General features: G+C 43.5%; 1 protein-coding gene across 2 annotated transcripts in view; it reads right to left on the bottom strand.

Annotated features, from left to right (window-relative positions):
• CLDN10 (claudin 10) overlaps positions 1-12078 on the bottom strand; it is a 95398-nt gene extending 83320 nt beyond the window's left edge. The window contains exon 1 of one of the 2 annotated variants that reach the window (XM_081550332.1): positions 11865-12078. In XM_081550332.1, the coding sequence (XP_081406458.1) occupies positions 11865-12078 (214 nt within the window). The remainder of the gene's footprint in view (positions 1-11864) is intronic. The other variant, XM_081550333.1, reaches the window with a different exon arrangement.
• Positions 12079-16957: the final 4879 nt, after the last annotated feature.

The raw sequence follows: 16957 nt of genomic DNA, 5'->3' as shown, positions 1-16957 counted from the left end.
CTCAGAATTAAACTGGAAGAAGCTCTGTTTTGCAAGCGTGAACTGGCAGCACCAGATGGCAAGTCAAAGAGCAGAAAGTGTCTTTCTCAATCTAGTGCGGCAGGGCGAGTGGGGAGGCTGAGCTCAGGTGAACCACAGGCTGAGCCACAGACAAGGCAGGGCTTCCTGCAGGGGCAATGGAGGGCAGCAGGCAGATTCTGCAGGGTTTGGCAGTTGACAAGGTGGGGGCTCAGAGGACCCTGGCGGGCTATAGTCCATGGGGTCGCAAGAGTCGGACGTGACTTAGCGACTAAACCACCACCACTAAGGTGTGTGATCAGCAGTTTGGGAAAAACAAGGAGCAGAAAGTATGCTGCATCCTCTTGGATTTGGAAATCCAGGGCTAAGTGTGGAACTGGGTGGAAGATGTCTTCACCTCTAGAGGAGGAGCTCCACAGAGACCACAGGGAGTATGCTGCTGCTGCTGCTGCTAAGTCGCTTCAGTTGTGTCCGACACTGTGCAACCCCATAGACGGCAGCCCACCAGGCTCCGCTGTCCCTGGGATCCTCCAGGCAAGAACACTGGAGTGGGTTGCCATTTCCTTCCCCACAGGGAGTATGCAGAAAGCTTTTATATGATATTAAACAGTGAAAGTGAAAGTTGCTCAGTCATGCCCAACTCTTTGGGACATGGAATTCTCCAGGCCAGAATACTAGAGTGGGTAGCTGTTCCCATCTCCAAGGGATCTTCCCAGCCCAGGGATCAAACCCAGGTCTCTTGCACTGCAGGCAGATTCTCTACCAGCTGAGCCACCAGGGGAGCCCGATATTAGACACAGAGATGACCAAATCAGGATTCAAAATAGTCTTGAAGGCTGGATTTGTGGGTTGCAGAAAACAACCACAGTAGTGAACTCATTTGTTAGCTCATTTAATTTTTTTCGTAAGGGAGATATTATTATCATCCTCATTTTACAGGGGAAAAAACTGAAACACAGAGAGGTTAAGTAACTAGACCAAAGTCACACAGCTGATAATGGAAAACCTAGGATTTGAGCAGGAAGTCAGGGGTCAGGTTCTGCCCCCCGGAAGGAAGAAGGAAGGAGACTGGTGGTCATGGAGTTTTTACAACCTGCCAGACACCAAATTCCCACAAGGGAGTACTTAGGAAGCTGGAAGGCCCAGAAGGAGGTCAGATGATTTAAAGGAGGACCTGGTAAAAGATGATGGAAGTATAATAGAAGGTTATTTCTAGGCACTGTCCGGGCATGGAAAAGCATTTGAGGATGAGGCAGGAATGTGGCTTTTCTGTGCTGACCCCAGATCTACTTGAATGTTTTGTTACTATGGCCTGGATGAATGGTGATCAGTTGTTTTTGTTCACTGGGTCCACATTTCTGTCTGTGAAAATCTTGGTCTCTAAGTCTGTCTTTTGACTCTGATGACTGTGGTGTGGGATATGGGTGAGATGTCTACATGGTGAGTTGCGTGTGTGTGTGTGTGATGTATAGAGGTGCTTGCATGGTGAGAGTTTGTATGGACGTGTAGTTAGCTGTAGAACCAGCTGTGTCTGTGGGCATGCCTGTGCCCACATGGTGTGAGCACTCTGGTGTGAGTCTGTCTTATGATTCTAGAGTAACTAGAGCACAAGCTGGATGACTCACCACCCTGGGCAATGACAGTCTCCCCACCCCTAGCACTCCTGAGAGATTAATGAAGGAGCAGGAAGCAGAAGCAGAAAGAGCCCTATAAAGCAGAGGGTAGTTATCACTCCCTAAGAACCTTCGGGCGCCCCTACAGGACAGCATTGAAACAGAAGTTCCCTGGGGAGGGCACTATGGTCTCTTAACCCTCCCAGTACTGGCTTGAATCTGGAATAAAGGGAGTTAGGATAGTTCAGTTCACTTCAGTCGCTCAGTCGTGTCTGACTCTTTGTGACCCCATGGACTGCAGCATGCCAGGCTTCCCTGTCCATCACCAACTCACAGAGCTTACTCAAACTCATGTCCATTGAGTTTGTGATGCCATCTAACCACCTCATCCTCTGTCGTTCCTTTCTCTGCCTGCCTTCAATCTTTCCCAGCATCAGGGTCTTCCAATGAGTCAGTTCTTCACATCAGGTGGCCAAAGTATTGGAGTTTCAGCTTCAGCATCAGTTCTTCCAGAGAATATTCAGGACTGATTTCCTCTAGGATGGACTGGTTGGATCTCCTTGTAGTCCAAGGAACTCTCAAGAGTCTTCTCCGACACCACAGTTCAAAAGCATCCATTCTTCAGTGCTCAGCTTTCTTTATAGTCCAACTCTCACATCCATACATGACTACTGGAAAAACCATAGCTTTGACTAGACGGATCTTTGTTGGTAAAGCAATGTCTCTGCTTTCTAATATACTGTCTAGGTTGAGCATAGCTTTTCTTCTAAGAAGCAAGTATATTTTAATTTCATGGCTGCAGTCACCATCTGCAGTGATTTTGGAGCCCCCCAAAATAAAGTCTGTCAATGTTTCCATTGTTTCCCCATCTATTTGCCATGAAGTGATGGGACCAGATGCCATGAATTAGAATAACATGGGTATTTTCCCAGATGACAGAAATCAATTCTAGATAATTCTCTAAATAGCATCTGTTGGCTCCTCTTTGTGGCTCCATCTCCTACCAAGACCACCACCCACTGCATTCCCTTTGTTAACTGGACCGTGGAAGTGATTTCTGCCTCACTCCTTCCCACCCACATTCTCAGATCTTGGAGAATAGTCCTTCCCAAGGTAGAGGGTAGGAAAGGAGCCTGTTCTGGTAAGGAAATAGAACCTGGGGCAGGAGAACCTGCTGGGCAAACCAGCAGGCAGTCCAGCCAGCTGGGACTGGAGCTCAGAGTTGAGAGCAGGCATTGGGTCAGGACTGAGTGGCCTGGCGGGTTGCAATTCGTGGGTAGGACAGTCACGAGACAGACGTACTGTCTGGAACCCAGACATCAGCTGGCAGAGCAAAATGTGAGGTCTAAAGCCTAGGTTTCAACAGGAGAGTGGTTTTATTGTTTTGTTCCAGAAAGTGGGAGGCTGAGCATAGTGGGAAGAACACATATCGAGAGTGCAGGACTGAAGAAGGGTCCCGACGCCCAGGGTAGAGGCTCAGCTTCCCTGGGGACGTTTGTCAGAGTCCTACAGAGCAGGTGAAAATCCCCAGACATGACTGGCTGGAGGTTTGCTGGTAAATGAATGAGAGCATCTGCTGTGGTCAGACAGGGAGAAAATAGCCTTCATTTTCCTACCCATGTCACCAAGAGTCACATTTTGTGTTCTGCAGAAAATGCGTCTCCCAATAAGGTGACTGCTTTGACTGTTATATTCATGGACTATGTTTGGTTCATATAAAGCAAAAATACTGATTCAAAGAAATCCAGTTAAAGGCAAGACTTGTGCTCTTATATCTGCCCCTCCCCCCAGCCACTAGGGCTTACTCTATGCCTGGATTTAGCCGCAGTCCTTCCTTCCTCTGCAAGGGTTAGGGGGCACATCCCTAGGGCTTGCTTAGGACCTTTGAAGTTATCAGTTCAAGATGGAGAATTGCATGATTATTATATTAATTCTAACATACCTTAATATATTGATTTAAATATAATAACATACTATAACATTTACTACCTTAATTCATGTTCCCTTCTGGACTGTGAACAATCTCCAGGGCAGACAGGTCTTTTTATTATTTTGTTCCAAAGTAACCAACATGGAGTTCATGAGTTGTCCAAAAATAAGTCAATATGCAAATCAGAAATACTGATGTTTAAATATTCTCTTTCTACTTACATGTCACAGAATCTCAGATCTCAAACTGGAATTGACTTGAGGGACTACCTAGTCTGTCTTTCTGGGCTTCCTAAGTGGCTCAGTGGTAAAGAATCCACCTGACAATGCAGGAGACCCAGGTTCAATCCCTGGGTTGGGAGGATCCCCTGGAGGAGGAGATGGCAACCCACTCCAGTATTCTTGCCTGGAAAATCCCATGGACAGAGGAGTCTTGCAGGCTATAGTCCATAGGATCGCAAAGAGGTGCACGTGACTGAGTATGCACACAGTCTATATTTCCAGCCAGTGCAGGAATTATTTCTACCACCTTTTAACAAAGGACCAACAGCAGCCTCCTCTGGATACTTTAGCCAGTTCTTTGTGGGACAGCCTGTTCCATCGTTGGGCAACTCAGAAATTTCTCCATAGCCCCTGTGAATCTGATTCCCTAGTATCATCTACTCATTGGTCCTACTCATCTTCTTCCCATTCCTCAGTCCCTCCTACACCCAGCATATTTTTTTTTTCCTTTTTCCAGGTGAAACAATTGCTCATGTGAATTTATTTCAAGACCTTCCATCCTCCTAGTTACCTTCCTCTCAAATCAATGAATGTGGTTTGTATTTGTGTTCCTTAAAGTATGGTTCCCAAGCTAGCCCTGTGCAATTTGGCTACAGAATATGGGGAGCATATGGGGAGAATACGTCTTCTAACTTGAACATTCTTATGCTATTAATGGCGCTTCAGATTGCATTAATCCTTATGGCTGCCACCTTTTCCTGTTGTTCTTTATTAAACATCTAAAAAGCACAGTTTTTTTTTTTTTTTAATTCAGTTCAGTCAAACTATTATCTTTCATTCTATCCAATTGATGTTTAAAGCCAGACATTAAGTTGAGGATCTGATAGGTTGTGATCTTGGCATGTATTAGACATCACTGTCCTGGGAGAAGGAATGGAGCTTAGGTTGGGACCTGCTCTGCAGCCAGCTTCCTCTTCTGCTGCCCACAAGTCTTTGGGCAGGAACCTCAGAGCATCCATGACCCCTTCATCCCTCATGAGTCACCAAGTTACTTGGTCTCATCCATCGCACATCTAAGTATCCTCCTTGGCAGTTCCCACTGCTGCCCTCATGGTTCAGGTTCTCACTTGAAATACTGCAGGATCTTTCTGAAATGCAAGTCCTATCAGAAATTCTCTGCTCAGAATGTTTCAGTGGCTTTCCAGCTCCTCTAAGACAAAGTCTAAATCCCCTAATGAAGCTTAAAGATCTCTTTGCAAGTTCCCCTCTCTCTGTACCTGTGCCCCGTCTGAACTCCTCCTGCATGTCCAGCCTTTCCAGTGTGCTTGATGGTCCCTGATGCACTTGGCTCCTTCTGCTTTGAGGTCTTTGCTTGCAGATGCTTCAGGCCCTGCTCTGAATTCTCTGCACAAATCAATTCACTACCTCCTCACCACAGCTCTCTAAAGTAGATAATATTACTAATTAATAATAATACTAATTATATTTAATTGATTAAATAGTAGTAATAATATTACTTCCATTTTACAGGCAGGGGAGCTCATATTTTAAGCATTTTTGCCTGGAGTCATACAGTTAATAAATTGTAGAGCTGGATAAGTCCCCTGACCTGAAATGCCCTCCCTTCCTTTCTCTGGGCCAATTTCTACCCATCTTTCCAGTCAGTTCAAGCATTAGCTTTTCTGGGAAGTCTGCCTATGCCCTGAACTTAACCCCAGACAGCACTTAACCGTCTTGGGCTAATCGCTTGCTAAATGATCATCCCCTCTAAGCAGTATATCCACAGAGGGTAGGCCTGTGTCCTGTCCTCACTTTGTCCCCATATGCTGCCCTGGGAATCTAATGAATGGAAAGGAGCTCATTAGCGAATAAGCAAATTAACTACTTAGAGGATTCCTTTTGTAGTTGTAATATGATACCATAGCCATTTGCCAAACTGTTAATTTTGGTCATCAGTTTTTTCCTGTAATGTGTACAAAAATTTGGTCCAAGTTTAATTGTAGACCAGCTGTCTCCTGAAAATCTGCTCAATTATCCTGGCTTTATTCAAGAGCATTACTCTTTCTGAAATGCTCTGCAGGTGTCTAAAAATGCATAACAGCGGTGAGTTTTTAAAGCTACCGGTCCCAGCATGCTCTTTGCTCAGATGCCCTTTGAGTTCATCCGCTTGAGGATGTGAATTAGCCTGTGGGTGAGTCAGGGAATCTGAGCAGAGGAGACTCACAGGCGCCAGCTGGCCGCACTTGGGGTCAGATGGGCAATGAGCGAGAGAGGAGCACTGGACCCGGCAAGAAATATACCTGAACCTTTTCTACACAAAATATTCGCCACAAGAAAACAAAGACTGACCATCACATAAGCAGGAGAAGCCATGAAGGGGAGGGGGGATGGCAAAGCACTTGCCTTCCTGACCTATCTGTGCAAACACTACCAAAGGATTTCAGAGCCATACTGTGTTTACTGTATTTTCTTGTTTTTTTTAAATTATTTATTAGGCTGTGTTGGGTCTTAGCTGCAGCACATGAGATATTAGCGTGTCATTCGTTGCCATGCGTGGACTCTCTAGTTATGGCACACGAGTGCTGGAGCGTGCAGGCAGGCTTAGCTGTTCATCAGAGCTTGAACCCACGTCCCCTGCATGGCAATGCAGAATCTCAACCACTGGACCATCTGGAAAGTCCCTGTATTTTCTTATTTTCTGCATTCTCGGTGCTCTGGCATCCAGGGCATCGCTGTGGCAGATAGGGGAAGGGGATACCAAGGCCAGTGGATTCTTAGATGTAAAATACACGTGTAGCTTTCAGAGACAAATCAGCTAATCCAAAGCCCACACCCCAGTGATCTCCTTGATCAAGCTTTCATATGTCAAGTCAATGTTCCTCCATCATGACCAACCAGGGCGGGTACCAGACAACCCAATAAACGCTCTTCCCTGTGCTTTCCTCTCCCTCCTCAGCCTCCTGCCGGACTCTAGTGCTTCCTAGCCTGGGCCTGTGTGGGGAACCAGGCTCCTACTTCTGGGGATCTGTGAGTGTGAAAACTTCCTCCTTCTCGACGAGATTTCATGTCTGTGCGTCTTACCACCCTTGATTAAAACAAATTCCAGCCACATTTAAAAATACATATTCACCTATTTCATGCAATAGAGCTTCCCAGGTGGTGCTAGTGGTAAAGAACTCCCATGCCAGTGCAGGAGAGTAAGAGACATGGGTTTGATCCCTGAGTTGAGAAGATCCCCTGGAGAAGGAAATGGCAAACCACTCCAGTATTCTTGCCTGGAGAATTCCATGGACAGAAGAGTCTGGCGGACTACAGTCTATGGGGCTGCAGAGTTGGACACAACTGAGCACGCACACACACACACACACACACACACACACACACACAGGATTCTTTTTCTTGATCTTCCCACAAATTTTGGTATGTAACTAATATCATCATCTTCTCAGTAAGAAAGGGAAACAATGAATTTAAGTAGCTTATCTGTGCATACGTGTCACACAAAAAATTAGTGGCAGAGCTGGGACTTCAGTGCAGGTTTTAGGCTGGTACAAACCCTGGACATTTCCCCCCAAATGCTATAAACAACCATACAAAGTTATAAATACGCTCTCCTGTGAGTCTCAGTTACTCTGTAAAATGGGAACTACAGAGTACCATTTTTTGGATAAATATGATCATGTATGTGAAATCACTTTGTAAAATGCAAATGTGAATCAAATCAGTAAATTAAACTGTCAGTCACAAAGTTTTTCCCAGTGCTCAGAACCAGGAATATTTGAGGAAACTTTGTCTATTTTTGACTGCCCAGCATACAAATAGGCTATCTCACTGGCTTTCCCAATGGCTCAGCAGGTAAAGAATCTGCCTGAAATGCAAGAGGCTCAGGAGACACAGGTTCCATCCCTGGATTGGGAAGATCCCCTGGAGAAGGAAATGACAACCCACTCCAGTATTCCTGCCTGGAAATCATATGGACAGAGGATCCTGGTGGCCCACAGTCTATAGGGTTGCAAAGAGTTGGGCATGTGGTATGGTAATGGCTTTCAGGCCATGGTACGTTACATGGCATGGTAACGGTTGGAGCATACAAGCACATCCTAGGTCTGGTGAGGCTCTATTTCCCACCATGAAGCCCAAAGGGGGCCTTTTCTCCCCATTTCAGCAGATGCAACATGTGATTGACACAAGGAACAGGTCCACATCTGTGGTGAGAAACTGCCTTCGACACAAAGTGTGATCCTGGCTAATGATGTACAGTGAATCCTAACCTGTAGGATAACATAAACTTTAATCCAATGAGCACAATAGCCTTCACTTTGTTATAAATATGACATAGGGTATGTGACAAGGGATCAGAGGCCTCTTTCTATTTGGTTTTGGGTCCCAGGCAGCAGCTACTACCATCCTGGCTAGAAACAAATAGATGGAACAGAAGAAATGGTCACCTTCCTACCACTGAGATGTGAGTTCTCCTGGCATCGAAATCTGTATTCATAGGAATGATTGCTGCCCTTCATGGTGCGTGGCTGTGTGTCAGGCACTGTACAAGGCACTTTGCCTACGTTCTCTCGTTTCATCACCATTTCACAGGTAAGAAAAACCAAACGCAACCAAACAACAGACACAGCCTAGAGTGGATATTGCATCTAAAGACAGAAAAGTGCTTTGAAAATGAGCCAAGAAGCTTTAAGGCCACAGTGAGGACTGAATTGCAAGTGTTCCTATGATCTGAAGCTGAAGCTCCAATACTTGGGTCACTTGATGTGAGGATCTGACTCATTGGAAAAGACCCTGATGCTGGGAAAGATCGAGTTCAGGAGGAGAAGGGGGTGACAGAGGATTAGATGGTTGGATGGTGTCATTGACACAAAGGACATGACTTTGAGCAAACTCCAGGAGATGGTGGACAAGGAAGCTTGGTGTGCTGCAGATCGTGGGGTCAAAAAGAGTTAGACACAACTTAGTGATTGAACAACTATGGTAATCTCCTAAAGTTGATTCCTTATAACTATAGTAGAAAGGGGCTTATATTTTTCACAACTGGAAATGCCTCTTGTCCAAAGAGGTGCTGGCTTACATCAAATCTTTTAAGGATGTCATCATTATTAATCTAAATGAGTTCCTAAAAATCTGTAGCTATACTGGGTCATCTAAGAGGGTTAGCAACAAGAAGGTATGACTTTGACAATGAAGTTATATAAACAGCAAGGAAAAAAAAATCTGGCAGCTTAAAAAGATCTTCTCTTTTTCTTTCTTAGAGGAGGCTTAATCTAGCCTAAGAAGATTTGTCTCAAATTGACAGTATAGGCTTAAATCAATTTATTATTTTAAAACACGATACAACCATTTTAATTCCTCTTTGGCATCTGAGATTTTTTCTCAATTTGAAATCGTAGTGATGTTTAAGAGCTTATTGGCATAGAAAGTTTTCCAAACACCTCACTGTTATGCTTTCAAATAAGAATAAAAGAAAAGTAATCAGCATCATCAGCAATGACTGTATGAATGAGGAAATCCAAGTTTCTCTGTCCATTTTCTTGAGAATATGAATCAGTGTTCCTGATGTTGAACATACATCTCGATAGTAACCTGTATCATTGATAAAGATTTTGATTCAGGATGAAGAAAGTAGAAAGACTGTGTTGAATAAATTTTACAAATTCTAATTGAAGCATTGTCAGTGAACAAAGTTTTCCAAATTACCTCTCATGCTCAGCATACACAGCAGATGTAGAACAGAACACACTATATTTCTATCCAGAAGCAAAGTCAAGAGGATGAAGTTTAAGGGTAGAAGATTGTTTGGATCACCATCAACAATATTTAGAAACAAAATTTCTAACTCCCATTTTCTAAGATACATTTAGGGAAGTAGCTGTTGAAATCATTATAAAAGGTTTCAATAGTTCTTTAGCCCACTTTGGAGCTAAGGTTGATTGCCTATTTTTCACAACAACTAGGTTTCATTAAGGAATAGAGAATGAAAGATAGAAGACCTAAATATATACCAGCTCAGCTGGTAAAGAATCCATCTGCAATGCAGGAGACCTCGGTTCAATTCCTGAGTCGGGAAGATCCCCTGGAGAAGGGAACGGCTACTCACTCCAGTATTCTTGCCTGGAGAATCCTCATGGACAGAGGAGCCTGGCGGGCTACAGTCCATAGGGTCGCAAAGTGTCGGACACGACGGAAGTGACTAACGCACAGTGCACAGCACATATATATATGTATATAGATAAAGAATGAACCCAGAAAGAACAAAGCAATACACTTACCCACGTGAGATATCTTCTACTTGCTGCCCGAGGTGGAAGTGGGCCAAGAGGTCTGTGGAATGACAACCACATTCCCCTCAACACTCTCCTTTTACAGTTTTCCCTGCACCTGGGGAAACCTTCCACAGCAGAAGGAACAATTTTGAAATATCCCAAGATAAGTTTAGAAGTTGGGACTGAAGAGAGACGAGCATTGATTCCTCTAATGAGGGCTTAGGAAAGCCCATCTTATTTGGAGGCCTGTGTCCAAGCTTGAACAGTTCCCTTGATTGTCATTAGAATCTCCTGGATTTAACTAAATATCCTCTCTTTACCCCTTGGCAGGCATTGTGGACTAATGACATGAATATTTGACACAAAAACCCCATAAAATATTATGCTTTAGTAACTTCCTAGTTAAAATTTTATTTCATTTTCTTTACTGGGGCCAAGGTTCAGTTTTGCCATTTGATTGTGAAAACTCTATGTATTATAAATTACCAGGGGCAATTTTTAGTATAATAAACTCACAACTTGTGACTGATTTGTAAACATATCTAATAGGCAGAAAACAGATGCAGATAGTAATTCCACAATGACATACAAGCAAGTAGCCAATAATTGTTGCCCTGGAGGTATTCTGAGGTATGAAAATGCCTTTCTTTGAAGTATAGTTGATTTAAATATTATATTAATTTCAGGTGTACTACACGGTGATTTGATATTCTTATAGATTATACTGGAAAACCTTTAAATTTTTCCCCTCTTTAGGATACATATACTTGCAATATGTTGCAAGAAACTCCTTGCAATAGTTTCTAATATGCATAAAGTTGAAATCTCGTCTACATCCATATTTTTGACAAATCCTATTGACAAAAACCTCATGGGCATTTTATTTCCCTTAGCTACTTTAAAAAATTTCTTGTCCTGCTATTTTATCACTAAACATAGTTCTTTAAAAATATGGAAACCCCTCTAAAAGCTCTTCCTCTCTCAATACTATATGTCTTCTCATATGTTCATATCACTGTGAATATATATATATACACATATATATGAATATATACACATGTATGTATGGATTTCATGTTAGAATGGCCTGAGGAAATACAGGGATTTCAGATAACATAGGATCAGGACTTCCCTGGTGGTCCAGTGGTTAAGACTCTGCTTCCACTGCAGGGGGCAAAAGTTGGATCCCTGGTTGGGGAACCAAGATCCCCACATGCCAGGAGGTGAGGCCAAGAAAACAAAACAGTATAACATATGGTTTCTGGTGGTGTGTGTGTCCTATATGTGTATATATGGAGTCCTCCATGACACAAGACAAATCAAAATGAGTTTTAAAACAAGCCAGTCACTTCTGCCCTTTCCCTTGGCATCTATTATTCCCATTAGGTATTTCTAACACAACCATTGGGCTTCCCCGGTGGCTCAGACAGTAAAGAATCCGCCTTCAAGGCAGGAGACCTGAGTTTGATCCCTGGGTTGGGAAGATCCCCTGGAGAAGAGAATAGCTACCCACTCCAGTATTCTGGCCTGGAGAATTCCATGGACTGTATAGTCCATGGGGGTCACAAAAAACGGGACACAACTGAGTGACTTTCACCATATGCATAAAATTATTTTTAATTTTCCTTTGCCATGTAAAAGGCATGATTTAATTCTTTCAGCCAACACTCACACACATCATCCGTCTTAGGCAAATCCTGGCACTTGGGTTAAGCACCCAGTTAACAGCAGACTGTACACAGACACTTGAGCGCGGTGAGGGGGAAAAGCGACATTTTGCTTCCACCCCAAACAAAGCTGTTATATTTACCTTCTACTTTGAAGATAGTAAAGTGCGGTCGGCAGTGGAAAGAACCCAACGCGTTACCTGCGCAGTTCATCCAGAGCCCCTGGTAAACCCAAGTGGCCGTTATCACCGAGGATGCTCTGGTGGTTACTTTCCACTCATTGGACGCGGTGGCCGCGACGAGAGCGCCAAAGCCCCCAACGCCGAACACCAGAGCCGAGATCTGAGCCCTGGACATGTCGCTCAGGCGTCTCCGGGGACACTGTCCAGACAGGTGGCAGCCGTGGTCTAGGCATGCAGCGGGCACAACCCGCGTAGACCAGCGTTGCAGCGAGTTAATGCGGGTAGGTGACAGCACTTCATGCTCGGATGGCCTGAGGAAGGACCGGAATTTAGGATAAAGTCTGATTTACCGATGGCATTTTAGAAGTAGCCAAAGACGATCTTTCTACACGGGTATTTACTAAAACTTTGTAGACCGATTCTAAAGGTTTTGAGTTCGCAGATTTTTTTTTTTCCTGGCTCCGTAGTTAATGCTTAATTTTCTGTTAGTCTGAAGCTTAACGAACCATGGAATGACCAGATATTACAAAGTACAAATTATACAGTAACAGTGAAGGCTTACTTGACCCATTGCTTTAGTTTTGTGCTTCTGAGTCTTACATAAATGGGATCATTGTTGTAGGTTTCTTCTGTAACCTATGTTTTTCCACACATTGTATTTGTGAAATTTATCTGTGTTCCAGAATGTAGCTATAGTTCATAAATTATGAGAGCAGAAAATTGTATTTCATTAAATGAATTTTGCTGGGTTATGCCATTGTTTTGAATCAGTATTTTGAAGATAGAACTCATTTTTAGTTGGCTTCCGTTGTTGTTTTTGAGAAATTGAGAGCCTGATTTGTCATTTCTGTGTAGATTAATCTGTGTTTGGCTGGTTTTAAGATTGTTTCTTTGGTTTTGGCAGCTTCACTAATTTCCTAAGTGTGGATTTTTCTTTTTTAAATCTCCTTTAGGATTTACTGATCTTCTTGAAACTGATGCTCTTTCATCAGTTCTGGAGAACCGTTAGTCCTTTCCCTCTCTAGCAACCACCTCTGTCCTCATCCTTTATCTCCTTCTGTGACTCTGATAAGATGTATTTTTTACTTTGTTCTATATCTCAAACTCCCTTTAACATTTTTTACCTCTTTATTGCTCCATGCTGCATTCTGGGAATTTTTTTTCAGACATATGTTCTGATTCTAAGAAATTTATCTTCGGCTATGTAAAACTCTTCTTTTTTTAAAAAAAAAAAAAGTTCCAGAATTTCCATTTTATTCATCAAATCTGCCTATTTCTTTTTTTCTAACCTCTTGTTCTTTAGTCAAAATTCAAAAGCCATATTTTATTTTTCAGTATTGGAGATGTTTGTTGTTTCTTTTTATTTATTTGTTTTTGGCTGGGCTAAGTCTTTGTTGCAGCATGGGTTTTTCTCTTGTTGGGGTGATTGGGGGCTCCTCTCCAGTTTTGGTGCGTGAGCTTCTCGTTGTGCTGACTGTTCTTATTTCAGAGCACAGGCTCTAGGGTGAGAGGGCTCAGTAGCTGTGGCTCCCGGGATCTAGACCATGGGCTCAGCAGTTGTGGTGCACAGACTTAGCTGTCCTGAGGCATATGGGATCTTCCTGGATCAGAGATCGAACCCATGTCTCCTGCACTGGCAGGTGGATTCTTTACCACTGAGCCATCCGGGAAGTCCCTAAAGAGGCTTATTTTATATTCTATCTCATTATTCTCATATCTGTGGTTTTTGCAGGTTGGATTGATTTTAGTTTTTCCCTAAAATTTCTAAAAGTTTGACTCTCTTACTCATGGTGGTTTGTTAAAACAGGTGCTTTGCGCTTTGTAATTGTGAGCTCATTCCTTGCAACTTTACTCATGGAAATGAAAGACAGGAAGGTAGAGAGGCAGGAAGCGGGAAGAGGAAGAAGGCAGAGAAAAAAGGATGAACACAGCCTAACTTGGAAGAGCAATGAATGGTCTAAGATTTCCTGGGAGGCAGAAACTAGGTGGGTCAGGGGAGGGGAATTGGGAATGCAGTGAGCAGGGTAGGAGTGTGCCCTCTGCTGGTAGCTGCTGAGTGGTGCAGAGAACACCAGGTCCAGCTTCAGGCTGCCCTCTTCAGTGCAATGTCTCCCAGAACAAGAATTTCTTTCGTTTTTGCAGGCAGGTGGCAATGTGAGGAGAAGATAAGGCAGAAATAGGAACTGCTGGGCTTCTAACAGGAGATTTTCGTTTGATTGTGGAAAATAGACATTCACTCACTTTCTTCCATCCTCCTCAACCCCAAGAAAAGCTGAAAACCTGGAACTATTTGTGTCCCTGGGGATGAGTGGATCCACAGCAAACAGGACATTCAGTGTTAAAACCTGGACCATCTGAGCAAACCAAAAGTGTTCGTCACCCTGCTCTCAGTAGCCCCCTCTTTCTGGGAATAAAAATAACAATAGATGGCATTTATTTAGCACTTTTCTCTGTGCTCTACGTGTCTTATGTCATAATCTTCATACCAAATTAGGAGGGAGGTATTTATGATATAATAAAATTTATGAGCCTGGAAGAGTTCACAGATTTCCACCCCCCTTCAAAGAAATCTTTTTCTTCTTTTTAATTTCTTCTTTCATTTTTTTTTGGCTGCACACTTGTACTTCTCCCTTTGAATCACACTGGAAGAAGAGGCATCAGTACTGCATTCATAGTAAAATGCTCCTCGCAACCCTTCTTGTTCCTGAGATATACTCCCCTTTTCCATTTCTATCTGCACGTGCATTTCTTGCTCCTGCCGTGAGATGATTAAAATAGGAACACGAATTTCTTTGAGTATATGTGACTTACTGTCTAAAGGAAAGTAAAGAAGAGAAGAGAAAAAAAAATTGAGAGCTCTGTTTTCACCTCAGTAAGGGTCCCAAATACAGTATAGTGTCAAATTGACCCCGACAGTTGCCAAGTTTGGCCACGAGGTGGCGCCATGCGCCAGTAAGACGCTATGGCTGCTGCTGCGCAGGCTGCTCTGCAGGCTTGCATCCCGTGGAGGGCTGGCGATCCTGACAAGGGATACAGACAGAACGACAGACCTGGGGAAGTGAGTGAAGGCTGAGAACGTGGAGGCAATGCAGAGTAGTGGCGGGAAATGCAGACACTGGGATCAAACGGGATCAAAAAGCTTCCCAGTCCAAGCTCTCCCATCTTCATTTTTCTGTGGACATTTACCTACTTGTATGTGTGTGTGTATATATATATATATACATATATATGTATATATATATATATATAATTATGTATGTGTATATATATATATAATTATATATATATATAAAGGAGGAAGTGGCTTACTGATTATGTAAGAAATCCCACAGTCTCCATGGAGACCAGGGCAGCCAATGGCGTAATTTAGTTCAAGTCCGAAGTCCTGAGAACCCAGGGAGTCAGTGGTGTACATCCCACTTCAAGGACAGGAGAAGATGAGATTGGAGGTCAGCTCCAGCGGTGAGGGAAGGAAAAGAGGAGGGAATTCTCTGTCTTCCGCCCTGCTTCTAGTCAGGCCCTTAACAGGTTGGATGATGCCAATTCACAATGCAGGGACAAGGGGAGCAATCTACAGAATCCACAAATCCACTGAATCAAACACTGATCATCCAGAAACACCCTTGCAGACTCAAAGGAGTGAAAATGAACTTTACATTCCATGTGCCATTTGACTGTGAGTATTTGCCAACACATCGCAACACCAGATTCTTTTTTCAGGGCAGGTGGAATGTTGAAGGAGGGAAGCAGAGAAAGGATTGAGGACTGGGTCATCATGGTGGGTGTATCTACCCAGATACTGTTGAGTTCATCTCCTGGTTTCTGCAATCCCTTCTGTTCATCTCAGCTCCACCTCCACCACTCAAGCCAGGTGATGAGTGTTTCTCTTCTGGAAATACAGTCCTCGTGAGCAGAGAAGCCCTGCTTTCACTCCAGACTCACCCAGAATCAGTGTCTAATCTGGGCACTCTGTAAGCAGTCCACCTGACATCATATCAGCATTGGTGATGTTAACTTGATCTCAGCTTTCTCCACTGTAAATGTATTATTTTCCTTTCAAGGCTTCTTTCCCCTGACCAGTCACCAAGTCTCAAGTCTAAATCACTCAGTTTAGAGTGACAATTTAGGGGTGTTTCCTGGGGGCTCAGGTCAGTAGGGTGTGGGTGTCTGAAGGAGAAAATGCTCTGATATTATTGGCTCCTGGATCTAGTGTGAGCCTGTCTGGGGATCCCAGACAGTTCAGTTTAGTTAGTCACTCAGTCATGTCTGACTCTTAGCGACCCCATGAACCGCAGCATACCAGGCCTCCCTGTCCATCACTAACTCCCCGAGTCCACCCAAACCCATGTCCATCGAGTCGGTGATGCCATCAAACCATCTCATCCCCTGTCATCCCCTTCCCCTCCTGCCCCCAATCTTTCCCAGCATCAGGGTCTTTTCCAATGAGTCAGCTCTTCGCATCAGGTGACCAAAGTATTGGAGTTTCAGCTTCAACATCAGACCTTCCAATGAACACCCAGGACTGATCTCCTTTAGGATGTAACTATTGAAGATACAACCTAATGACTTGATACACATATACGCTCAGTTGCTAAGTCATGCCTGACTCTTTGCGACCCCATGGACTGTAGAAAATACTCACCACAGCCAAGGCAATCAACATAGCAGTCACTTCAAACCTCAACCATTTTCTTTTTTTGTTTTTAATGTTGAGAACCTCCAAGATCTATTCTCATAGAAAATTGAAAGTTCGCAGTATATAATTGTCGACTGGAGCCACATTTGTGTATACCAGTTCTCCAGAACTTACTCATCCTTCGTAACTGAAGCCAAAAGTCATTATTAAAAAGGGAAATTATCAAAGAATAGCAGCATGATCTTGTTATAAGCACCACAAATTTTGATCTTTCTTCATTTAGGGTGGAAGGAAAGAGAAATTGCTGAGCTGATAAGATGGCCGCACAAATAGCTACACACTTACGTGTGGGAGCCCACTGTTTTGTTCATTCAGTTCTGCAGTCCTTCATTCATTCAAACAGCACATTCTAGGTGGT

Source organism: Giraffa tippelskirchi, chromosome 12, assembly GCF_054371585.1.
Source record: "Giraffa tippelskirchi isolate mGirTip1 chromosome 12, T2T-mGirTip1v1.2.pri, whole genome shotgun sequence".
In the NCBI taxonomy this organism is placed as follows: Eukaryota; Metazoa; Chordata; class Mammalia; order Artiodactyla; family Giraffidae; genus Giraffa; species Giraffa tippelskirchi.
Note: the sequence above shows the minus strand (reverse complement) of the source record. Positions and strands in the feature narration are given on the sequence as shown.